The sequence below is a fragment of the Platichthys flesus genome, chromosome 23, assembly GCF_949316205.1.
Source record: "Platichthys flesus chromosome 23, fPlaFle2.1, whole genome shotgun sequence".
Lineage (NCBI taxonomy): Eukaryota > Metazoa > Chordata > Actinopteri > Pleuronectiformes > Pleuronectidae > Platichthys > Platichthys flesus.
This window is the reverse complement of record NC_084967.1, coordinates 8,872,630-8,899,785: the sequence shown is the minus strand read 5'-3', so window position 1 is coordinate 8,899,785 and position 27,156 is coordinate 8,872,630. Positions and strand designations below refer to the sequence as shown.

The window sequence follows — 27,156 nt, the reverse complement described above, 5'->3', positions numbered from 1 at the left end:
TCTTTCCAAAAAGTTTTGTGGTAATCCATCCATTAGTTTTTGTGTGAACCTGTTAATTTAAAAAAGACAGCACAGAAACAAACAGAGACAAAACATAACCTCCTTGGTGTGGAGGTAATTAGGGCAAAAATATCAGTCGTTTTTTCGTAGCGTTTTATTTTTTTTAAACTTCTCTTTGGGATTGAAGATAATGTATAAAACTAAAATAACTTGTAAACTCCAAGTTAGGAAATGAAGCATCAAAATTATAATGAAAAGGATCAAGTGTAAGGAACAGAATGAAAAACAACAGTATAATATCGGAGGACTGTAGCTCCTATGTACATGTTTTCTTTTTTACATAAATTCTTCACATTATGTGTACGGTGTTTTCTTGACTCTTCAGCACATGAGAAGCTCGAGTTAATCATAAACCAGAAAAGGAGGTTGCAAGGAGGTGCCCGTCCAAATTCCTTACACAATGACAGCACGCCATTAAGGCAGGCCGCGCATGCCAGCACATTATCTTTGTTGGCTTTACGGAGGGACATTCTTTTTTGTTGTTATCGAGTGGTGCTAATGAAGGGCCAGCATTAAGCGTCGTCGCTTAAACACCATCAAAGCAAATCTGCAAGAAGATGACTCCGCTGGTGATTCACACCACAACCTCATCTCCGAATGCACAGAATTAAGGAACAGAGAGAGAAAGAGGAGAATTTTTTTTTAAGAAAACTGCCTTTACCCTGCATTAGTTTACCACTTCGTTGTGACAGTTCATGATTCCTTTGTATTGTGAGCCACTGGGCTTGATTCCCCGGAAAGCCGCTTATATTGCAACCAGGGTCACCATCACTTAATTCCTTATCACGGCCCTCGTGAGCAGAGAGCACGGTTTGTACCATAGGCCACTGACAAAGCCTTATCATCGATGGCTAATGGCGGAGGAGGACGTTCCAAGGAATGAAGACATAAGCTGCAGATGTTGTTTATCTGGCAGGAAACTGTACAGTGAGCTGGTCAGACGCTTTTGTACTAAACATGTGAGGATGTGCACTGTATTTTCCAGTAAACCCCAAGGATTCGAATAGTGACAAATCAAGCGGTTGGTCATAGACATTCCAGTACTTTTGTAACATTACAATTATCAGCAATTTTGTGCAGTTTGTTTCTGTCATCATGACAACATGAAGCATTCGGTCTCGACAACATTCCCTAGGCAGATGACATGATGTGCTTATTCGCCTCTGATATTTCACTAGTTTCAATTGTTCTACAGTGCCACAGTCAGACTGTGTGTAAGTGAAAGTGTGTTGCAAAAATACAGTATGCATATAAGAGTGTAGGAACTGTCACATAAACATATTTACTAGAGATGTTCCGATACCATTTTGTTGTTCCCGATCCAAATTCTGAGTTTGAATATCGGCAGTTACAGAGTACCAATCTGAGAACAGTGCATTTTAATAAAACTAGTGCAGTGCTCTTTGTAAACCTGCCTGTTTGAACTGGGCTGCGTCCAGAGTCTACTTCAAAATAAGTCCTTGCATCTTGGTTATATAAGAGGTCTGTTAGGTCATTGACGCAATCTTCAAATTTCACAACTTTTCAAAAATAAAAGCTGGTCGCCTATTTATTCCCATTTCTTTCATATTGAAGGTACCACAGGTCCAAATGGCATCAGCACTGCACTTTGTCTTTTAATTTAAAAACACCCATGTTTGTGTGTGAAGCCAATTAAATGAACAGTTCCTGGGAAATGCATTCCACATGAATAGACATAACCCCCAACCCTCAAAAACCAGTAGTAACTGCTGTTTTGGGACGAAAAAATGATTTTCAGAATAAGAGTTTTATCAGAGGGGAAATAATCAAATTTGAAGACTTGTATTGGATCGTTACATTGATTCGCAATTTCAAAGAGGAAACATTTCCGATTTCTGAGTATCGGAACATCTCTAATTCTTACAGTGTTGTACAGAACTAGGACTGTAACCTCAGTTCCTGAGCATAAAAGACACAGAAGTATTGAAAAAGAAAATGAACAAAAAAAGGCAAGATAAGATACAAACAGCATTCCTGATGTAACAATAAAATCTGTGATAATACTTTTTTTTTTTTAAGAACAGAATACTTAGCAGAAACAAATTTAAACGATAAACTAAAGATTTAAATGACACGTTCATATATCTGGAGTAACTTCTAGCCCATGCTATGCTGGTTTTGATGGAGGAGCCCAGTGTCAATACATCTTTCAACGCACGTTTTACTCAGCCAGCTCATACTATTTCACACACTCAACAGCACTCATTAGTTCACATTCACACACACAAACACACACTTATTCCCTCTGCTTGTTGCTGAATTCAAAGTGACAGCAGCATCCTTCCATATTTTCTTTGCCGGGGTCCAGTTATCCCCTGCAGAGTCACCCTGGTCCGCAGCCAGGCCGGCCTCCTCCCTATGTGGGGAAGCAGATGCCGCAGCACTCCATACAGATTTCCAGGCAGTCCGAGGACTCGCAGCAGGCGTCCATGATGCCACAGTCAGTGTCACATGGACAGTTGCAGTCGTCGCCCATATCGTCGCTGCAGCAGCAGCAGCAGCAGGCCTCCGGCGAGCAGGCGCCGCACGAGGCCTGCGTCGCCACCATGTTGCAGAGCGTCAGGAACTCGCAGAACAGGCAGGCGAGGATGCAGTGGACGCAGCAGTCTGGTCCAGGTCAAACCAGTCAAGGTGCCAGGGTGACAAATTGTAGAATAAAAAAATGAATGGATGACAATAAAATAAATCAGAAACAGAGAACAATGTATTCGGGCCAAGGGAAAAAATCATAATATTCCAAGAAGTTAGTCTTACTTTAATGAGAAAAAGTTATATTACGAGAATACAAATGTTATTTATCATAATGTGAAAAATTAGCAGCCAGGAGAACCCGTGCATGCCTAACTTCCTCTTCCATTAAAAATGCAACTTCCTCTGCAGAATTCTTTTCTCAGTTTCTTGCACAATCTTTGTAAAATCCTGATACTTAAAATATGAATATATGTAATATTATAAATTTGAGAGTCTGAGAACTAAGTTGTAACAATATGAGGACAAATTACGAGAAAATCACGACTTAATTCTTGAAATAACAGATTTTTTCCCCATTTAAAGTGGCCCTGTTACTCTTACATGTTTGGAGTTTTATTTTTTACAAAAAATTAGTTACTGTTAGGGTGAGTGAGCAGGTTAGCATGCTTGACAGGCTGAGAGCAGAGTAGACGAGGGGTCGAACAAGAGAAGGGGGAAAGGGGGGTAAAGGAAATAAGAGATATTCAAAGAAATGAATTCCTCTCCCGCAGTTTTGATTAGCAGACTGTTAAATAATTGTGGCATTATCATGCAAACTGCTAGGCTGATCACACAAAGATGATTAGCAAAGTCCGAGATTTTCTCCCCGGCAAATAGTTGAATTAATGCGAGCGACGCTCAAACCTCTGATTCACTTCATTCGGATGGTGGCAAGTTTCAGCTTGTTGTTTCACAGCGATAGAGAGTTTCCCTTTAAATTACCAATGTGCCCATTAAGCACCTGTTTCTCAATGGCTTCATTACAATTCTACATGTGCTGGTTTGAATCAGTGATGAAATATGACAAATGTAAAAAGTTTTACTTCAAACCAACAAAGTAGAAGATGGTGCGTAGGAGTTTTATTTTATTTTCAATTCAATCAAAGACTTCATTTATCTATTTTCCTTCAAAAAAACAAGTTAACAGTTTTTTTCACTTTAAATTATAATTATGAAGTAAGTGTTAATAGCACAATTTATTGGCTTTACAATTTCAACACCATCTGCGTATAGATTGATCCCTAATCAGCATCACTTTCACAATGCAAGTCTGTCTGCCATCAGGAATCAAATCTCCCAGGAAAAAGAAGGGTTGATTCATGGCACAACTAAAACAGAAAGAGGGTAACGCTTTTGTTCTCCCCAATAGAACTTGCGGCTTTCCCCAGGTAGCGGAAGTGGTGGACAGGGGAACAACTGAAGTAACAGGAGTTGAGAGGATTCAAGACCGAGACCCAATTGGCTTAATTTCTATTAGATCACTAATGTCGTTTTCAGGCTCCTGAAAATGTCCTAACATTGGGGTCTGGACATTCTACGGAGTTTGCCACAGAAGGAAAAAGCCAGAAACATTCAGGAGAGGGTTGGCTCGATGAGTCGAGCGTGCAGGAGGCAGGACATGACATGTATGAATTCATCTGTAGAATTCATGTGTTTTGTTCTTGTCATGTCCTTGATACTGGTGTCTGCCCTCATCTCAAAAAGAATCTCATCGTCTTTCCAAGTTGACGTCCTTGTGGTCTCTTCTATGAATGATACCTGTTTTTCATCCTGAGATATTTGTGTTCTTAAGCGCCTGACACTTCGACACACCCACTCGCTCGCTGTCAATGTTCCTGCTGTATTCTCACTCGCTCCTGACATTTTTCAAATTTTACTAGGGGGCTGGCAGGAACAGTTCCAGTTGTATTTAATGTTTTTGCTCAATTTCTGGTTTGATGCAGCAGCAGCACCCTTAATCACATAAATGTATCCCGTGGGAGACAATAAACAAACCTTAACTTTAAAACCTTTACAATTGGAATTACCACTGGAAAAATTGAACTAAACTTGACAACTGAAATCACTTTAAAACAAATAGAAAAATAAATTAAGAAATTAAGAATAAATCTAATATAATATCCATAAATACATGAGTGAAACAGTCCATGTGTAAAATATATGCAAAACTCAAGCTGCTCCACATCAGAGCTTCTGTGGTTGCATCCAAGTTACTAAATCATCTTAAATATCTTTCAGTAAGTGCACCTGGTACACGCTCCTGCAGCTGTGTCCTTTTTGAACCGAGGCCGACAGAGCGCCGCTGCTTTGGAGTGTTAAAAAGACATGATGTGAATGGATGCAGAAAAATAGCATTACAAACAGGGCACATTTGCATAACTTTCATCAGGCCATCTCGAGCTGTCAGGAGGGGCTGTTACTGATTGGGTTGGAGGCAAGGCGAAGGGAGAGGAGGGTGCAGGACGGCATGGGAAGACGAGAGCTCAGGACCGCTGGATGCTCATGTTTGATTAATCAAAGTGGTGGAGATTTTTTCCCCCTCTTTTTGTGGCGCTCAGGGCTGCGGCGCTGACCAGAAGCACTGGCTGACTGCGATACAAACAAGATAGAGAAGGGAACATGAAAGGAAGCGAGCGTGTGTACGTGTCTGCGAGGGCGCCTGAAGTTTGAATGCATCTTATTATCCTTATCTGAGACCATAACATGGCGCTGATGGGAGATGCATGAGAATAAATCCTTCTCTTTGAAACATCTGCCTTGGACATGCAGTACATCGCTTTTGGGCAGAGTGCGGGATTTGTTTCAAGCGAGAATAACAAAACTCACACCTCAGTCCACACTGGCATGCGCTGTAGTTAGTGCCATCTGAGTGCTACAAAACACCAATGAGACTAATAAACGCCGTCCGACCACAGGGGTCAGTAAGCAAACCTCAAAGTTCAGCCTAACAAACTTTGAAGGACTCAGAGGGCATAGCCGTGCCAGCGTTCAGAATATAACAGTAGACTGAGAATACGAGATAAACAGTACATAGGCATTAAGCAGCGGCTAGCCATCTCAGCTATTCACTTGGATGTATAATTCAACACCAGCGATTAGTCTGGATCTTAGAGGAAACGGCGAGGAGGAGGGGAGCGAGGGGGTCGTATACTGTACACAAGAGAGTTAGGACGCACACAGGCACATCTCTGACAAAACAGAGGGAGACGGACAGAGACACAGAATGAAACCAACCGGCAGACAGACAGAGCAGTGCACGCTGACACCGCTCCTGTTTAATGTCAGCGAGCGGCGATGAAGCCCGGAGTTCGCCGAGGCCAAGAAAGCGGCGTCCAACGCCTCTGAGGAAATAGTTTGAGACATCTGGAAAGCTAACATCAAAAAAAAAAAAGAAAAAGAAAAAGGGAGCGGCATGACACAAAACAAGCTGGCTGGGGCCTCGGAGCGGCAAGCTGTGCCAAACATTCAAACTCACAGAGAGGGAGAGAGACGAAGAGACAGACGGAGATGAAGAGAGGGAGATTGATCAGTCGGAGACTTGGTGGCCGAGGGGAATGCACACAAGGCACACATGGGTTAAGAGGGCAGAGGGATGAGAGCTGGACAGCAGAGGTCCACACATGCACTTTAAAAGCAGGTCTGTTGGTAATGCATGACTGAAGGGGAAGTTAACGCTGGAGGACTGGAGCGTACACAACACATCCAGGTTTACAGCTTAGGAAAAGACTACGCTAACTCTCTAAATGAGGCTAAAGCAGCCTGGAGACATTAACTGATTACACACAATCAACCAAAACGCCAGCCGGATGACAGGAGTTGAGAGAACCCACTCTGCCAAACAAAAGCAGCGCGGTGAATGACTCCTCAGCGTTATCACAGATTGGCGCCGGTGCCAACAGCGTGTGCCAAGAAACGGCAGAGGGAGCGGCAGAATCCCCAGAGCTAGTTCATGCTAGCTTACGTCTTTTATTTCCTGTGTTCAGGGGGCTGTTTAGGAGGCTTATTTCACAGGCAAACAGATTATGTTAATCCATGTAAACATTCAAACACAACAGCTTGGCTGTTTTCCTGGGGGAAATAAATAGTTGAGAGCGAACATATTGATTCTGAGAGCTCTTGTGTCTGCAAATAAGCAACACAAAAAAAAAAACATAATGAGACAGACTTGTTGAGCTGCTGCTGTTTTATTTTTTTTTCCTCTTCACACCCTCTCTTCTGTTCTTTACCAATTAAGATGTGGAAAACATGATGCATCTGGAATATAGTTGATGCATCCCACCTCTACTTGCAAGTGCTTTGTATGTGGGCCTCCTTTTTGTTTGCCATAACTCAAACTGATGCATGCTTCAAGTAGATCATCGTCTCATATCTGACGGTCAAATTCTCTTCTTCATTCAAAATAACTTGTGCAGTGACTTTTCTAAATCTGCCGTTTGGAATGGTCTGTTTGACCTGCAGTTATTTAGGAAAGTGAAGACCAGCTGCTGTACTCAATCCACAGAACCCTAAAACCTGAACCCTGAACTCTGAACTCAGGCTGCACAAAGAGCTGTTCACCTGTTAATTCACAGTTCAGTGAAGCTTGACTCAGAACTCTGGAGAATCAGTTGCAGTTACAGTCGAGAAAGCACTGATGTTGTGATCGACAACGCCAAATATGTTGATGAGTTCCAGCCGACACTTCTATACCCTATACCTACTATAAGTTAAAATCAACGCACAAAATCCAGCTCTGTGCTTTTACTTTGTAGACAAATTGATGAAGAGTAAGTGATTCTATGAATGGGGGTGCCAGTGTCTGATTTCGACCTGCGGTTTAACCCAGTTGACCACTGCCCTAATTTATTTGAGTACATAGAGGTTACGGAGCCCTGGTGACTTATTTATTTATTTATTGAATGTTTATTAATGTTCCCATCAAACTAAAAACTACTTTCTTGAGATATGGGAAAGACATCTCTGGATTTAGTAGGTAGATAACTGATCCAGAGACTTATAGTGTAATCATTCAATAACGCATCTTATTTTTCATCATCACCTGAAATTATAGCAGGACTAAAACAAAGCAGCAAAGTAGGAGCCACCTCCCCCAAAGAGGAAGACATGCCTAAACCTTAGTATTGTACGGGCTGAATAGAGAACACACGCATGTCCACAAACACATGCACAGCAAGGACAGTGGTGCGACAGGGTCCTGTTAATGAAGGCCAGGGTGGTGCTGACGGGTTGTGGGGAGAGCCAGGGAGGGTCCAGAGAGGTGTGAGGGGGTGCGAGGGGCCCAAAGAAGGCTGGTCACGACTTTTAATAGGCACCCCGTGCTCTCAGCCCTCGTTAGACGGTCACACCTATCTCCCCAATGGAAGAATAGACCAGCCGACCGCCTTCATTATTGGACTCACCTCGGCTTTGCACCTGACAAAGTGACGGCTTCCCCGCATGGCCAGCGGATCACTCTGACTTGTTGTTAAAGAAAATAAAAACCACGGGAGCGGGATAAGATGTCATTTGCTTGACGGGAGTGATAAATATGAGAGGTCATGCACTCCCATCATTAAAAGGTGAGAGAAGGTGGGAAGGCATTATCAATATGAAGGTATTATTTCAGGAGCGCCTCGCAGGAGCAGCACCTCCATCAGAGGAATCACTTTGATGGTGATGATTTGACGCTGTTCTCATTTCACTGTGCGACTACAGTGTGTTAGATCAGGTTGGACATCATATGTATAATATCAGAGAACATTCAGCTGCACTACAATTGTTCATTTTATTACATATAAAAAATGCAACGAGAATGTTTTTCCAATTAGCTACACAAACTATTTAAATCTATGAATTCTAACGTAATGGTTCCTATTGTTTACACAGATTACAATGAAAGTTTATTAATGCTCAATGTAAGAAGTAAGCGGGAAATGACAAAGCCTTCTGTCCGTATTCTGCGTTACTTTTGTCCACATTTGTGCACATCATCCGACATATGGACATTAACGAAACAGAGCAGTAGCACCGGAAATCAAGGGGGGGGGGGCAGTGTAGCCAATAGTTCAAGCAAGACTAACATGATGGAAGAAGAAAGGCAGCATCAATGCTGATGGATATGAGGCAGTCTCAATACATATCCAACATATCCCTCATTACAAACAGAACATAGGATGCAGGAAGAGAAGCATGCCGGGAAACATGTTAAGAAAGTTAGTATGAGTGTCAGTATTAGTTCTCAGTGTGTGTACACGTGTGCTCTCTTTACTTGCTGTCGTTATTGCCTGGCGTGTGGATACTCACCCTCTGGAAGCGGAGCTCTCTGCGAGCCAGTGGAACTGCCTTTACTGCGTCGGCTGCTGTCACTGTTGACCGACAAGCTGGACTTTAATTTCCCCTGCATCCTCTGCGACACCGGTGTGGACGGCTGCTTCCTGGGCTGCTCTGTCGTTGGCCGCTCAGTCGCTCTCGTGCTCGGGCCTGAGCCGCTCTCTGCGCCAGTGCTGATGTTGGCACCGCAAGTGCAAGTGCACGTGCGTGTGGCGCCACCGACGCCAGGGTGGATTCCTCTGCCATTATTCAGTGCGCCTGTGCCAGTGCCGTTGTGGGGAAGGCCATATTGGTCCTTGACAGCATCTCCCTCTGCGAGCTCCAAGGGAACGGGTTGAGACTCGGAGTGAGGTTGAGCTGCAGGGAAACATGGGGAAGGAAGGATATCTTTTTTTAATCCTGTTTAGATTCAGTACAATTACTTACATTAGTATTTAAGTGATTACATTTCCCTGGAGTAAATTCATCTTTAGTGCATTCATTCAGCTCAAACACCTGCAAGCTAAAGGCCTTAATATAAAAGAAAAGAAACTGAATATTGAAACAGAGCAAAAGAGTGCTTATATATTAAAATTTAAATTTTTGATGTGATAACTAATGTGAATGTGAGCACCGAATTATTTTTTAACTTAAATAACCTACCTAGCGTTTATGGCATATAATATTTAAGGAAGACAAAGAGTTGTGGATTCTTTTCACTCTTTCAGGGCTCAACGCTAAACTTTTTTGTAACCGAGAAAGAACTTTATCTGCACTCTCTGCTCCTCACACTTCAAATCTTTTATTCACATATGAAGTCAGCGTATCCTGTGATGTTCACGTCTTACAAATCGAACGCCGGCGGATTTCTCGACGAAATGATTCTCAGCAATCTTGCCACTGTAATATCGATCGTATGGCTAATATTTCAACCTGGAGAGACGGAGGGAAGTGGAGAGATGCGGGGAGCTCGAATGTTACAGGTTCACAAAGCCACCGCTGTAGGCAGAAAATACGTCTATGGGAGCATCACCAAGGTGAGTTAAGACGGTGCGAGAGGAAGAAGAGATAATACAGTAGAATAAGAGAGAGGGAGCCTGTGATGCTGTGCATATACAAAATAGCTGCTGTCTGCAACAGTAATGATCTCCTTCCTTCTGAAAGCTCAGAGATGGCCTCACTAGTCTTTCTAAGTGTGTGTGCGTGTGTGTGTGTGTGTGACAGCCCAACAAAGTCAGGAGACAGCGACCTGTCTGATGAGAAAGAAGGCGAAGGATGTTAGTGAGCAAAGGCGGTGGCATTTTACTGAGAGGAACACCTGCACATTCAGCTCTACTGGGAGTTACTCAGACGTTACCTTCCCTCCACATCAGAGCCACCGTGCTTGTGCACATGCTGCCAGTGCACGGTTAACTTGAGATTTTTGTGAATTATTCATCTCTTTTAAAATTTCTCTGCGTGAACTGTAGTTATTCTTTATTTTTTCCTTATTCTATACTTTCCTTATATTCATTGAATATACATTATCGTCAGCCCCGATTTCTGGTTTCTGGCTTTTGCTCGACGGAAAGCTAGAACAGTGTTTTGCTGGCGTCCACAAAAAAAATAAGATCAACACATTTCCCAGAGTGGATGCAAACCTTAATATGATACCGGTAATTTTTTTCCATCTCGATTTTCTTTGTGTCCGCTCACCAACAAGTGCAATTACAGTTAACAAGAACTGGAGAGAGTGTGGGAATCTCGGGACCTCGCTTTTTAACAACACATCACTCTGGGAGAGGCCGGACATGAATGTGGATGTAAAACAAAGCAATTAAATACACACACTTCTCCTTCTCCTCATTCAGGGTTCTGCACGCTGCTTCTGATAAACAAATATAGACTTTAGGGATCAGGATTTCATGCAATTTGAATTAGACAACTGGGCACCGGACGATAGAATTCATTATGCAGTGATTTAAGACCAGGTTGATGGATTCTCTCCTCCAGAAGACGAAAGCCTTTCAGCCTGCCCATGACAATGTGAGGAGACTAAAGCTCGCTAACAAGGAGACTCGGAAAAGGCTACATCTGTTGTTGTTCTTCAGTTTTACCCCTGACAGCTGCAACTGTCTGTTTTTCACGTATTTCTTTCCCACCACTTTTTTTTTTATACTTTACAAGAAAGCTGGAAACATGTGCACCACAAAGTGTCCTACACATCAACACAGTGCTCGTCACTGAAAAGGCTTAGGATCATGTTTGGATGGTGGAAAGTAAATTTGGAGGATATGACTAAAAGATTTATCAGAATAAAAAGGTCACTTTTACCATCATTACCAGACACCAAGCAAAGACAGACTTTTGCTTCTGACGGAAGATTGTGGTTGTTAAAACTTGTACATATCGATTTCTGTGCACTTAAAATTAAACAAGCCTTCTAGTGATTATGTTTCCCATTATACATAAACTGTAAAATAACAGGCCTCAATTATATTTCTTTGTCATAATGGTTTTAATAACAACATCTTAAATACCAATGCTTTTTTTCGTATATAAATATCTGCTAATATATCTGTATCAGTAACTCTTTACTCCTTCTCAGTATTGGGATCGGCCTCCAAAAATCCACATCGGGATCCAGCTGTGGTGTACAGTATTTCCCGAGCAGCAAATCTTGCATATTCTCTTACTTTGCTCCAATTTCCACCTCATGAAGATGTTCATTTCAATGTTGGCAAATTTGTTTTCACTTTGACAGAGATTTTAAGCTAAATGAATCAGACAAATTTTCCTAACACATATTTTTCTGTCTTTGTTTCCTCAGACATAGCCTCATACTTTAATGTGAAGCACAAAAAGTAATGGCTGACATTCATGGGGTTGACGAGGGAATTCCCTCTCTGCAGCTAATGATTAACTTATCAAACTCATTTGCAAAGAAGCCATACACACACAAATAGAGCACAAGATGCAGCTATGGAGTTAAGAGATGAAGAATTCACCTGTTTCTTCAGTATCATGAAGTCAATGCAACGCAGCAAAGTCCTGAATAAAGGACATCTGCTCCTCCACAAATCAATTACCTTGCGTAATAACAGTCGTTTTTACCATTTAGATTATGGGAACCAGCCACACACACAAACAAGTCCATGCACAGAAAGGCCAAAGTAGACTTGGAGGCATGATTACCTTTCCTTTTGAGGATGTCAAGTCTTCAATTTACCAAAGTACAAATAGTTATTAAGAAACCACCACGTGAAGCCCAGAGCACATAAGCAGCGACTCAGGTTTCTGACACGCTGCAAAGCCCTAAAAAAAGTGGTTCACGTCTGCCAAGTTGTGTGCTTCAGTGGCAGGTTCATTGGATGGTTTTTTATTTTTATCCTGATGAACACTGTGACTGAGATGAATGGACAGAGCAGAATAATATTCATAATCATTGATCACGATAATGATGATCCTGTCAAAGATGGCAATGACGGACTTTTACAGTCACCACAAGACAAATGAAGACGTAATGAGGAAAAACCAGGGATATAGTGAAGTCTGCCGGAATTGTTCACCAGCTGCAGGATGATAAGTCAGCAAGAGACAAAGTTAAAACTTTCTGATGAATATAGAGAAGAGTTTAGCTGCTGCAGAGACAGATATTTACCTCAGAGTTGGAGACAAAAAACAGATGAAACCAAACAAAATGTAAGATTTTACCTGATTGAGGGGGTGTGTTATTTTTTTTCATTTTAGTCAGTAGGAACTGATTTAAAGTGTAATAGAAATGTTGTTTTTATCTGAAGTAATTGCCCTTAGTGTAGAAAATAAATACATATTTAGAAAAAAGCCATTTAAAAGAGACATTGTGCAATTCCCATTGCATTAGGCAGCTCAAATTAATCAAACAGTTTACATTATTATAGACCCTATTATATTGTGTATACAACTTCTATAGGCATTTACTTTGGCTTTACACAAGGTTGAAGTTCACAATTTCAAAATAACATTATACAGCAACGATGTTTTCAAGCATTTAGTTTGATTAAGTAGGATTCAGGTGATTTGTGCAAATAAGAGCTTGTGCCTGTTAAGGAGCAGATTGCGAGTTTGAGACCCCAGTGAATCTGTGTGTAGGGAAATGATGTAGAAATTAAATAAAAAAAATAAAAAAATGTGTTCTACTTTTGGAGTCGTTTGGTAAGAGAAGTTTGCCTCCACATCTGAAAAACATAAACCAAATAACGTATCATAAGGGAGTTGGCAAAATTGGATCACGTTTAAAATAATAAACACGGAATAAATAATATGGAATTAATCCTGACGGAGCAACAAAGACACACTGCTGCCGCATCCCATAACAGAGCAAGAAACACAACCAGCATCAAAATTTGATATGAACAACTTCAAGCAAGTTTAAAAGAATAAGAAAAAGCTTGTAGACTTGGGAAGGTGTCCTGAGATAACCGAACACACACAGCCTGACAGGTTGCATTAAAACACCATGTTTTGCAGGAACAATTGGACGAATACACACGCACATAAAAAACACGCTTCAAATTGGACTCGTAACCGCCCTATTTCTAGCACATCAACAACTGTTGAGGGTGTACATTTGTAGTTGAATAAAACATGGTATTCCCCTACACACGCTGTCACACACATCACAGGGGAAACTAGGGGGTGAGTAGTTCCTGACTGTCTAAGCAGCATCCCAATTTGGTCCCAGCTACTAGTAGCTGACAGCCTCAAATATCTGGGGAGCATTTTAAAAGGCCAGTGTTTGATGGATTCATGAAGAACACACAAATATAATTGCCATTTGTCACCGAGTCTTCAGTAGCTGCGCCACACAGGGACCGAGCACCGAGTGCCTGGAGAGAGCTGGAGCTGTGCCAGAACCGTGCGGGGGGATCGCTCTGTATGTAAAACTGAGTATATAAACACCTCCGTTTTTTGTCACAGAAAATAGGTCCTGCAGGAGGGAGCTGGAAATTGCACCCAAAAGACAGGAAGAAGGAAGAGGAATCCACATACACACATAAAGGTATATATATGTCTGTCTCTCTCTCTTTCTCTCTCACCCACATACACAAGAGAGGGAGAAAGACAAGCAGACCTACCCAGGAAGAATATGCATGCATGCATGTCAGTTGAAACAGAGCTGTATAAACAAGAATTCTAAAATGGTCGGGAACATGAAAATATAACACAGAGGTCAAACAGGGCAGCGGGGAGATTCTCATTTGCACACCGCAACGCCGAGAGTCGAAGGTAAAGCAGGGAGCGGATTGAACAACCGCACAAGCTCTGTGTTTCTAAAGCTCGGGCCTTTTTAATATTAATGCCCCCGAGACGGAGAGAAAAGAGGGAGAAGGAGACGAAAGGTGTTTGCCTAGGCTTATTAGAATGCCCATCATGGAGAGCATACAGTTATTCAAATGTCACATCATGTCACCAAATAAACACCACGATCCAGATCTTGTATTCATCTCCTAATAGCCGCTATTACACAATGCAACGAGTTTGTGAGTTAACACTGAATTGAATATGAGCACAGAGGAGATGCCTTTGTATTTTCAGTTAGGAGTTACAAACAGAAAACGCACAGAATACATAGCAGTAGTTAGCTCTGAGATGCTAATTCCCCCAACAGGGCCCGTGTTTTGTTTATCTTTTTGTGCCTTGTATTAGAAAAACATGTATATTTTCTGCTCGGCTGGCCATGTTACCTGCATGATTGAAATGCTAATTTGTAAATGTGCAATGACCTAGCCAGACTCCCCTCACCACCACCGCTGCCGCCACCCCCCTCCCCTCACCCTGCCAAAACAGCCTGAGGTATCATCTCTCCTCCTAACAAACAGCCACACGTGGACCGGCTCCTGCTTTTCAATCCAAAGGGATATATTTTCTCATTAGAAATTATACATCTTCCCTGTCCATATTTATAGACGCAAAACCAGGGGAATTATACTGCAGAGCGAGAGAGAGAGAGAGGGACGCAGAGAGATAGGAAAATAGTACAATGAATGTTATTACAAAGGGGGCTCTGATTGAAATTTTCCTTTCGGCGTATCAAAGCCTCGTTTACCGTTTGACCTTCCAAACTCTGAGACAAGGACTTTCCCTATGGTCTAGAGGGACGCGTGAAGGAACAGACAACTGAGTCGAGGATCATCTTCGAAGTGTCCAATCACAACAACAACAAAAAAAACAGATGTGATCAGTATCAATAAAATGCAGGTATCGGCGGGCTAAAATGGGAGCTAATGGACAAACTCAAATGGCAACCAAGAGCTAGCAGGTGATTGGTATATATGTTCCCGTACCACCATCGGAAAGACCTCAGACACTTACAAAAATGCAGAGTCAGGCACAAATCTATTGGCTGAAAGTGCAATTTTCTTTCCTCAGAAATCACTTTTTCTTTGCTCCAAAACAGCTGCCGCGCTGTAAAGCCACTGGCAAGTACTGTTTTTGGAGCGACTAAGTTATTTCCTGAAGTGTAGCGTTAGCCAGAGTGAGCTAAAATATCAGTAATTTAGCAATATTTCACGCTGGAGAGTCCAAAAAGAAAAACGGAAATGTGTACCATATGCAAGACATCAGTTTCGAGGGGTGGCACTAATGTTCCCAATTACAACACCATAGAAATCTCACGAACCATTTGAAGATCCATCACACAAGAACAGGAGGAGTTCAACAAGGATGGAAAAAGTAACTACAGCAGCCAGTTTTGGGAAGTGAATTCAAAAGACGCAATAAATTGAATAAACAGGGGTAAGCGTCAAACTTGTCAAGTTCATTTTGGTGTATTCCCAGACTGATTTATTTTTGTTCTTTTTCGTTTATGACAATCATTCTCTGAAAGAACTTGTTTTTCCAAAGTGTTTAACCTGAGCGGGGCCATTCACCAATAATAGCAATCATCACATTTGTTAAAACACGTTATTTTTTTTAAATGCATCGGCAGCAGTTTGGTACTCTGTATCGGGAATGCAAAACTGGTATCGAAACATCTCTAGTGATTAGCGTAAAGATGTGGGTGCCATGCCAAGTTAGTGGTGTTGTCGTGAGCGTTTACACAGAGTGGACAGCGACCTGACAGGCTAACAGAAATGTCACTTGTTCCAACAGATATGAGGGGAAAAAATGTGACCGCAATCCTGGCCCTGTCAGTTAACACACACCCATGATGTTTTGTATTTATCCAAGATAAAACGATGGTGATGGCTGCACAGATGATGATGATGATGACCGCTGAGGATCGGCTAAATTACTTGCTCAGATATTGGATCTTCATCAGCTGAAGTGACATGCTCTGTATGCATGTGTGTGTAGGTGGTAGCCTGAAACAGAACTCTATTAGCTGTCTTCACCTGTCAGGGCTCATCATATTGTGTAGCATCTCATTTAAGCAGGAAACATCGATGTTTTTCCATCCGGCTCGATAGCAGTCATTCATATTTGGCTCGTCTGACGTGCTGAAGGGGAAGTGACACTTGAAGACAGCACTTATTATTATTTCCAATCGGCCCTCACCGCCACCGCTCCCACCTCCATCAAGCAGAGAGAGAAGTGGAGTGTCAGGGGTTTCCTAATTTCAAATTTTGCTGCTGATTGAGTGGAAAAAAATATATTCCCCTCGGACCTTGTCCTGTTTAATTACATTTTACAGTAGCAAAAGCAACTTGAAAGACAAGAGCCTGAATTGAAGACAGGAGGCTCTCAGCGTACTCGGTGCACAACGCTGGTTAAGGTGTGTGTGTGCGTGTGCCTGCGTGCGTGCGTGTATGCGTAATGGAAAAAGGAGGGCAGGTGGTGGAGGAGGAAAGGAAGGAGGAGAGGGGGGGTCATCAATTAAACTTTGATTTCAAAACGGAACCTTTTCGCAGATTAATATGTCTGACTGCTATCTAAATCATTGAAACTCCCAATGAGGTGCCATTTTCTCTTACATGAATCATGTTGAGAGGGGAAGTCATTCACACACTGTCCACCCCCTCGCGGCCCAGCTCCGGCCACAGAAGTCTCAGGTCCCTCCACCTTTGTGAGGAATTTGGCATGCTGCTAATTTGGGCGCTTCTAATGTAGCAGAACGTGAGACATCAAGGAGCGATCAAAGCCGTACGACCTGGAAGCTGTGAGAGACACTAAATGGCGCCTTATTCTCTTCCTCACCATATTTGAGATGAATTTGCACAAGCTTGTTTCTGCATTAAGCTGGGTCTAACGCCTTTCATTCTCCCTCATCTGTGTCTTGCCATCCAAGTGGGGAGCAAGAGTGTAGTATAAAGACAGCCGAACTGCAGTGTCTCTAAAAAGCTGCACATCTTGCATAGATTTAGGCTTTACACGGCCTAGCTACCACAATTTCTAGAAAGATCAATTATGACTTGACTCAGAGCGGGCCTGAGGGAGCTGCCAGGCTCCATATTCCAAAATCGTGCTCCACCCTCTCCTCGTTGATGACTCAAAAACAAAAACCGAGCAACAGAGCAAAAGTGAACAGGAGGGGAGGAGGAGGGGGAAGAGGGGGAGGAGGGGAAAGGAGGGGAAACGGGGGTATTTTCAGTTTCAGTTACATCCATGAGTCAAATATTCCACCGGCTTCAAACTGTCCTTGCTGAAGTAGAAGTTCCAGCAAGGCTCGTTTGAAATTCAACGGCGGGCGCGCAGACTTGCACATGCGCACATTTAAAAAGGCTTACACATGCAAGGAGGCACACACACAGACAACCACACACACCATATTAATACAGTGTGATAAATGCAGTGTGCACACAGCTACTTTCTGAGATACTGAGAGGAGGATGGGGGATCTGCCAGTAAAGCGCTACCACTCCCTTAAAAGACAAAATACAGCTGGGGTCTGTCTCCGGGTCAGAGAGGGGATAGACAGTCTATCAAAATACTCACATGCACAGTTCCTTTATTTGCTCAGTATCAATCTCAACATTAACCCCCTACTAATGGGACAGCTGTGGGTCAGCGCCTCACATCTTCAGGATGCCAATCAAGGCCCTAAGCTGAGAGATCAGCCTTTGAGACAGAGTTGCTCGTCTGCCTCTGAGTGGCTTTTAAAACACGGAGACGCCTGTATCGATTTTAGCTCTAGCCTGAAAGAGAGGAGGGGTGGGGGTGCATTGCACTCGTCGGGGCCTGTGTCGACCGTGGCTGTCTGTGCGTCTGGACGGGAGCCATTGCCTGGTCCCCGGTCACCCTCCACTGATCAGGGGGTCTGACAGAATGACCTAGCAGAGAGGTGCTGAACCTGCAAACACGAAGGGGGCAAGGAGCTGGATGCTCGAGGGGGTCGGGGCAGGTGGGGGCAACATCAGCAGAGATCTCAGTAATAGAAAAGGGTTTTAGCCTTAATGTAGGAGCCAAAACCCTGTTAGAGGCCAAGTAATCCCCCCTGCGCTGCTCTCATATGAACTAGCTGATATTTCATTCTCCTCTCTCTTTGAGTCGCTTGTGAAAGGCAGTGAGACTTGTCTGGCATTGATTCAGACCAGGCCAGGCTAATGGTGGCTATGGGCCGGGGGTGGGCTCACACAGCCAATCACTATTGTTTAGCTAATGGAAAAATCCACCATATTCACACGTTGACCATTTTCCTCTGACGTCAGGTTCAGAAAGATAAACAGTTAGTATTCAATCACTTCAGAGCACACGATGGGAACACATCTTGAACAGATTTAACCTTAACTTCGTTAACTTTAACATTAACTGTTTTGTTGTGAGCTCACATGACAACCAAAATGTTCATTAAGTCAGTCAGTTGAATTTAACATCCAGGCCTGAAAACTAAGTGGTTGACTGTTAATGTTAGCTGTTGTCTAATTGTTATCTAATCACGGTTAATGAGCTATGAAATTTGCTGTTTAACCTTGAAACATGGTCCAATGACCCTCCAGATTTTAACGACCCATCGTCTTTTCAGTTGCTGATCAGTCAGGAAAAGACAAGAGATGAAGTCGATGGAGGTTTTGCTGAGAGAAATTAATTGACAGACGGGCAGTAGGGCTCTCACCTCTTTACCTACATTATGTTACTGGACCTGTGTATTACATTTTGCTAATTATTCACTGGTACTTTTACATACCAGAAATATTGGATATAAATCTGAAGTATTTGTTACACTGAACCAAGTATTATTACTTCCATTAAAGTCAAACGATTTACTATTCTTATATACCATTTAGACAAAAAGGTCAAACGTTGTTAAAATAGCTTTTAATAATCAAAATTCCCTGCAAATGAAGAGAAGAAAAACAATTAAAATCGATAATGTGGCCTTGTATCTCACATAAGCACTTAAAAGATTTCAGTCCATGAATTGAGGGACGCAGATCTAATCATTTGGCTCAAGCATTTAAAATATCCTTGCAAAAAAAAAATCAACAGTGAATGGGCTTGAGCACTTCGGGTAAAATATGCTAATTAACACACTTGAAATTTCCCATATGAAATCTATCTACACCAAGACAATGAGAAAATAATTACAACAGAGGTAGAATTACAATGGCCATTTTAATCAACCCCTACACTAGCATTTCACCCTATTTATACAGTTTTTGATTCCATGACCCACTGGTAAGTAATCACTTGAAAATTATGGCTCAGTTTATAATAGGTCTACGCTTTAGACACATTATTTCCACAGAGACAGGGCTCGAAGGATTACAATAAAGATATGAATCTTGTATAACAACAATCAGCACACAGTTCCTATAGCTGAACAAAAACACGTCCCGGGTTAAAAATGTCTTTAAGTTCTGAAGTAACCTGACGAACAGTGCGAGGTTCCAGGAATGTTTATTCAACGGCTGATGATGAAAATGATGAAGAGGCTCTTGCCCTTCGTTTTATCTTAGTCCAACTCCGCAAACTGTCCCCCTTCATAACACATCACAGATTTGTGTATGAAACCTAATTGTTGCACCGTCAAGAAGTCGGGTCTTGCAAGACAGGTGTAAGCATGAGGCACTCTCCCATTAAACAATCCATTTTACTGCATTTATTAGGGGTCACAAATTCACTTCTGAAAGGTCAACTTTACACACAGGTAATAACCTTGAAGGTGTGCCGCTAAAGAGCCAATCAGGGATTCACACAAAGGTCAGACTAATGTCTTCCTCTTAAAAAAAGAGAGTCATGTTATTTGACCTTCCTTTTTCACTACAGAATTTCCCTGAGATAAAGAAAAAAAACAGAGCTGTTCTTTGGAAGCTAGTAAGGTCATCTTTATCAACCATAGAGGCATTTAAAAAGAGAAAGTATTTGACAATCCAGTGAATAATGTGACGATTAAACTCCTAAACTTGGTCCTGGGTGGGAGCAATTTATTTCAAGGCAGGGACTTGGAAAGCCGAGGCCCTGTTTGCAGGAGATATCAGCTGCTTGAAAACCCTGAACGGTCTCTTGAGGAATGTCTGTCTCCCCCACAAGATTCTCCCTCCTCCCGCAGGACGGTGGAGCCACAGAGGAACCGTTCATTGACAAAGGCCTAACAGGAGGGTCAGGATTGTACTTCTTTCGTTGACAAGCCACAGTGGATGACGCTCCCGCAAGAAACAACACTTTAATGTTTTTAGCAACTACATAGATGTCTGAATTCAAAACCATGTCAGACATTTCAGCTTTTCAGGTCACAAATGATTATTTTTTAGCAAAAGCTTGGCAAGAATAAGTTGCTGCTCGGCAAAGACCCGTTTTAAATTACTGTGAACCACAGCAATGTTTACTTTCCTTTTTTAAAAGAGACAACTTGTCAAAACAACACTGTCATAAATGAAATAGCATCTGTGCTGCTAGTACAACATTACAATAGGCTTCCTCTTGTTTGTGAAAAGTTACCGTCCACATAGAGGACACAGGCTGTACATCCAACAGCTGGGGGGGAAAAAACAGGATGTAGGCAAGCAGATGAGTTCTTATTGAATTCCTGTTTCTGTTTCGAAGAGGCCTCTCGATTACCCCCGACTGGTCCCCTCCTTAAACAAAACCACAGCCAGGTTGCTCGTGTCTACATTGCAAATATGATAAATCTACAGTAAGTCATTTCCACCACTAGGGGTCTGTCACTATAAACAATAACAAAAGATCTAGTTTGATGACATTATGAAGCAGTATTGGATCATGGGGTTTGTGGTCGTCATGCATCTCTGGCACAAATCGTGCTTGACAGATGAGGTCATGTTTTTCAGTTGTTAATATTTCGCAGCAAACAGCAATGAATTATCATGATCCTTTAGTACTGCACTAGTTGTATATACTCAAAGTACACAAGTCAACAAATTACATAACATAGCTCAAGCCTTTTTCGGACATTTTAATGAAGAATATTTTTGTATAACATCTTTAACCTGAACGGCAGTAAAAGAAAGAATTGCCAATTTTGATTTAACCACACAACAGACACAAGTACACAAAACTTTAACAAAGATTGTCACTGCACAAATGTGTGGTGTTGTTTTTATTTAACATGACTGTTTTATGTTCATGTTACTCCATCAAAAGAGATGTAGCACATCTTTCACCTAAAAATTCCCTTTACATGTTTTCTCTGTGTGCGTGTATGTGTCTGTGCATATGTGCGAGCGAGACTGTGTGTGGGGGCTTTTGGGGGTTATGGGGGGGTTGCCTTCAATTACAACGCAAAACTGTTGTCACAGGGGCTTACCGTATCTGCTGAGATGAAAGAAAACGCATGCCTCCCTCCAGAACTGCATTACTGCACATACCTGCCAAGCTAAAGAGACCTCTTGACAGAAAATCTTTTTTTTCTACTTGCAACTCAATCCCTTTTCCTCGCTGCTTTAGTAAACAAGCCACTGGCAAGTCATTATGCTTAAAACCCAAAAATAAAATATAAAGCCAGGAAAAGGCGCCCTGGAAAAGTTAACAACCTAGAAACAAAAGAACTGTTGTGTCTTATGCAAACACAATCCGTATTATAGCCAGGCACTTACATGGATGGAAGCAATCAGCTGCTATTAGTTTCAGCTCACACATCTCACTCTTCTGAGGAACAATAAAACACACACACTCACACTCACACAAGACGTGCAGCCGGTTTCTTTTTGTGACCTGTAATCCATCGCTCAGTATCAAGTCATTTAACTGCACCAGAGTGCATCCAGACTTAATTACACCTGATAATAACTCAGCAGTTCAATGCCAAATTATTGTTTGTAAGACCTTCCTGTATCAGGACATTTGCATACAGCAGTATGATTATTTCCAAAGTTACAACTCGAGCATTCACAACTTTCCAAAGTCAGACTGTCAAGAAAGAGTAAAGAAGAAGAAAGAAGGGAAGATTTTAAGATTTAAAACATGTGTTACTAGTATGGTCGATTATTGACGCAATGTTGACTAAGAGCTGAAAGACACTCGGGACAGAAAAGCCTCAAGCAGCTGGTGCCGTTCTAGGTAAATGTTTAGTACGGAGTAAAAACATTGTGGCTAAGTTGCAATCAGTGCATTGAGACAGTAAATGCCAGAACCACAAACAGGATTTCCCAAATTTCCAAACATAAGTCTGAGGGATGGAAGGAAAATAAGGAGAAGCGAGCCAAATCTTGGTCATTATGGCAGAATGAGAGCGCACGCATATAATATGACAACCCTGCCAAGAGACCTCTGTGCCATCCTGATAATATATTAATTAGAAACACTGACGCTAATATTTTAGTTGGCCGAATGACTTTGTTCACGAACACTGTGCAACTGTCACAACAACTATTCTTGGCAGCTGGATTTTCGACTTTGTTTGAAATTATCACCCACATATATGGGAGATTAAACATTGGTAAACACCTAGCGCAGTTTAATTCAAGCATGTGAGCGTGCAGGCAGAATATGCCAATCATTTTGACTGTGTCTAATTTAACAGCTCATTGTTGTTTATTTTGAAAGATAACACATCTGAGAAACCCTGCTGTCCACCCACAGCTTTCCAAGGTGATTAAAAAACGTACTTCTTACGGGCTCGCAGTAATCCGTCACGTGACTTCGTCCTCCGGCGACTGGTTTCTTGGGAGATGACGTTCTTCCTGACGATTCCCTCTCACGAGCATCTGGGGGTCAGAGGCATTACATGTCAAACATGGTTGAAAAAGGAAAACCTGTCCAACACAAAGCTAAACTATCCTATTATGAGCAAATGTTCTAGATTTAATATGTTTTCCTCCACACACACACACAGGTGTTAAGTTTTACTGCAGGGTCAACCACAGAGGACGAAATATCAGAGGCCACTGTCAATTTTTGCCAGAGAAAAAAAAAATCCCACAAGCCGCTGGCAACATGGCTGCACAGCATGGTGGGGGCGGTTCAGGTAAAGGCCTTGCCAGAGCTCTGGATCTCATTTTCTCTCCCCTTCTGCTCCCGGGTGTGCTCTACCTGCCAAGCTTCTTTTTTACTGCCATAAAGGCTGCATTCATCTAAATTGGAAAAAGTATGTGGGCAAAAACTCCCGGCCTGATAGCTGCGCGAAAAAATGCAGGAGACAGTTTCACTCATCTCTCCTAAGCCGCGTCTTCTCCACTTCAAGACTCGCTGACGCTCTGCTCGTTGCACACTGCTGCTTTGTTCGGTAAATAAACCTTCCACAATGACTTTATTCACTGGTCTGATGCCAGCTGCCTGCGACTACCCCACACTTTTTCCTCCCAGCCTTTAGGTTGTTTCAGTAGCATGCTCTGTCTTGAGCCACTTTTTCTGTGATCTTTAGGGGGGAGAAAAGAACGATTCACTGAAACCTGTCATGTTTACGTGAGCTTGATGTGTTTGTTCCAGTGCTACAACGCTCTCTGTTTCAGTAATGGATGGAGGAGTGGAAGGGGACGACAGCAGGTCAGCGGCTCTAGATAGATATGGCACATACCTCAGCTCATACCTGATGTATGAGAACAACAGTGGCGATAGCAGCAGCACCCTGTGATGCATCGCAGTATTTAGTGATCACAGTTAGAAATAAATTGGCCCATTCTCAGTACATCCACAGTCCCCTGAGAGGGGAAATCCAGTCTTTACTGTGAGCGCCTTTGAAGGTCCAGCAAGAAAAAAAAAAAAAATCCATTCGCAATCCAGCAGCCCCAGTGATTGCTTACTTTGTCCTACTTTGCTATTTTTTGACAGAGCCATAATGATGCTTGGTATAAATAGGATGGTTAACGGTTCATTGCTTGTTTGAAGAAAAATGAAAAAGGGGGTGCGGGGGTAAGCTTATTTTACTTGTGATAATCTTAGGGGCAACTAGAAAGTTAATTAAAAACTATAATTGGCTGTGGTTGCTGTTAATAGTCACCAGGGCGTTTCCTCAGACTTTATTGAGGGGTGGAAAAAAAGCAAAAACATGATTAATGCTGAACATTGGGGGGCAGATAGTGATGTATACTAAAAGACACATGAATATAATTCGAGGAGACAAGGCTTATATTGTCCCAAAGTTGGATACGCACCACCAATCTGTTAATGCGATCATTGTCTTGCTCTCTGTATTTGCTTTTCAGACACTTTCCCTCATGTTTGACTGTGCAAGCAACATGAATTCTTCACACAATGTGTCACTGATATATATTCATAGCTCAATTTTATTTCTCGTGTACAGGCAGCATTGAGGAGAGGGAAAAAAAAACCTCAGTAAACATTCACAAGAGAGAACTTCATGTTCATATGAGTCATGCATTCGGTTGGATGGAGTCCAGAATGTTTGCATGTTGCAGGGCGCTTACAGACACACTTATGGTTTGTGGATCACAAAATTTGTGTGACAGACCTGCTAAGTGAGAATTTGTGTTGTCAGATGCAAACTATTGCAAATGTGGATCTACAGCTCATTTATGCTCAAATATAAATATGGAAACGGACGGAGCCTTTTGTCCGTACTCTGCGTTCATTTCAATGGTTTTTGTGAACAACTTCTCAAAGTTGACAGATCGGTATGAAACAGATGAAACGGAGCAGTTACACAATACCAGGGGGTGTGCAGTGTGGCCAATGGATCAAGCAATATGACCATAAGGCACAAGGGAGGAATCTCAAAAGTGGATGAGACTTTTGAGGATATACATTAAGAGTTGGTTAGAAAAAACTACAGGCATCACAACTTCCTCCACCGTTGCCATGTTTGTTTTTAACAGAGACTCTAGATACGGCGCTGCCATGCATCATTATTTATTGTACTTTGAAAGACATGGTTTTTGTTTCATTCTTTGTGGACAGACAATGACAAACACTTCTGAAGATGCATGCATTATATTGTCCTATTGTCCTATATATGTGTTGCACACTCCGGATTGATTAACCGGGACCAGCTACTATTTGGAGGAATCACTTAAATCCTCTGATTGTGGAATCGAACACAATCGAAGGTTGTGGGTTTAAACAAATCGGAAATTGGAGGAAATTTGTGTTTTACCACCTCACTGTGTTTGCATGATACAGAAACAATATGTCTATATGCATTGAACATTTTGTATATCGCTATCGATAAAGATTTGAATGGTATATTTGTCAACAAGCATTTTTATATATTGGCTTAATGTTAATTTGCCATCATGTTATTTTAGCCTGTCCTTTGAGTGTGTGTGTGTGTGTGTGTGTGTCTGTGTGTGTGTGTTGCCCCTCTTACCGTGAGAGGCTGACAGCAGAGGACTGCTCTCTTGCTGGGGGCCCTTGACTGGCCCTGGCACATCCGGAGGAAGGACGGTCTCCTTGGACATGAGACAGTCGTGTCTTTGTGGGGGACACAGGCAGCAGAAGAAGGTGAAGAAGAAGGTGAAGAAGAAGTGTGTTTCCTCCTCAGCGCTGAGAAAAGCAACGTCTCATCTCATCTCAGCAGCAGCAGCTCAGGCTGGAAGACACGTAATAAGAAAACAGCAGGTCACCATTACTCAACCTGAGAGAGACACGAGTCGTCTGAGAAAACAAAGTGACGTCGAGCTGCGGGAAAAGGAGGAAGAAGAAAAAACCTGGTGGAAATGTTGAAACTCTTTCCTCAGACAGAGAAAAGGGCGACGGGGGTTTGCGAAGTGTTTTAAGTGTGACGCGGACACAGCGTTTTGAATAAAAGAAACGAAACTCACCTTTCGAACATGTCAACTCCCTTCACTCCACGTTTATTCTCATCCTTCCTTCCTCCAGCTCCTTCTGGAAAAAACTGGAAAACTTGGTGAACGCGTCGAAACTTCCCCAAACTCCGCGCCTCCTGTCAGTTCGTCTCGCTCCCTCGTTTGTCTCCGTGTTTTAATCAAGTTTTACAAATCCTCAATAAATCCTCGCGACGTTCTCGACGTTTCAGTGGCGGTAGTTTTTCTTTTTCTTTTTTTTCTTCTTTTTGGTTGAGTCTAAAACTTCATCATATCCGGATTCCTGCAGCGCGGCCAGTGGAGGCTGCTGCTCCTCTTCCCTGGGCGGCAGAGGAGTGAACTGAGCCCTCCCTAAACATCTGTGCCCTCAATTTCAAGTTCGAAACAACTTCAAAATATATATATGTTTGCAAAAAGTATTCGTAAAAGGTTTTAACTCTACATTTGACACTGTGTGATATCGAGTGCTGAAAATTCCGGGCCTTACTTTGGGACTTGAATACAACATCTCAGAAGTTGGTAAAGTCCAGTGGCTGAGCTCATCAGTTTATTTTTAATTGGTTGATTGGTCAATCATGTGACTTCATTATCTTCGTTTTCTTAACTTGAATCTCTAAGCACATTTTTTGGTTGTTTTATATAATAATAACTTTATTAGTATCTTATCTAAACAAGGTTACAAATCGCTTTACAAAGTACATGGCAAAAAATGAATGGACTTAAATAAAGTTTTTCATTCATAACATATTAAGGTCGAGATTGATTGATATGATCATTTCAAATGAACACTTAAAATATTGAGATCACAATTGTTTACATATGCTCCATATCTGTGATTGGTCCTGTCAGTACTCTATAAGCAGCACTACTCCTCCTACACTCCAAACATAGCAAGTCATTAGAATCTATATTTCTCAACTGTTTATAAGAGGTTTAAGGTTAATAAGAGGTCAGGAGTTAAACCCCCTGGAGTTGATCCAATCTAAGATGCATTAAGGAGTCATTTGGATCCATTCAAACCTGTGGTCTAGTGTAGAAACTTGGACTATGGCAAAGAAGGTCTCTGGTTCGTCTCGGGTTCGACTCCACGGACAGACAACAAAAGATGAACCTGTATTGATCTGTCCAAAAATCCAAGAGTCTCCCTACCCTGTCTAGTGCCCTGAGCAAGGCACCTTACTCCCCTAACATCTGCTCC

The 27,156-nt window shown here is 42.2% G+C and overlaps 1 protein-coding gene across 1 annotated transcript; it reads right to left on the bottom strand.

Annotated features, from left to right (window-relative positions):
• On the bottom strand, positions 1-26,275 carry mdfic (MyoD family inhibitor domain containing). The gene is made up of 5 exons (XM_062383285.1): positions 25,956-26,275; positions 25,502-25,723; positions 22,845-22,943; positions 8,875-9,258; positions 1-2,688 (listed from the first exon to the last, which is right to left on the bottom strand). Exons 2-5 carry the CDS (start codon positions 25,590-25,592, stop codon positions 2,438-2,440), a joined length of 825 nt encoding a protein of 274 aa, XP_062239269.1. The 5' UTR covers positions 25,593-25,723; positions 25,956-26,275; the 3' UTR covers positions 1-2,437.
• Between the last annotated feature and the right edge of the window lie 881 nt (positions 26,276-27,156).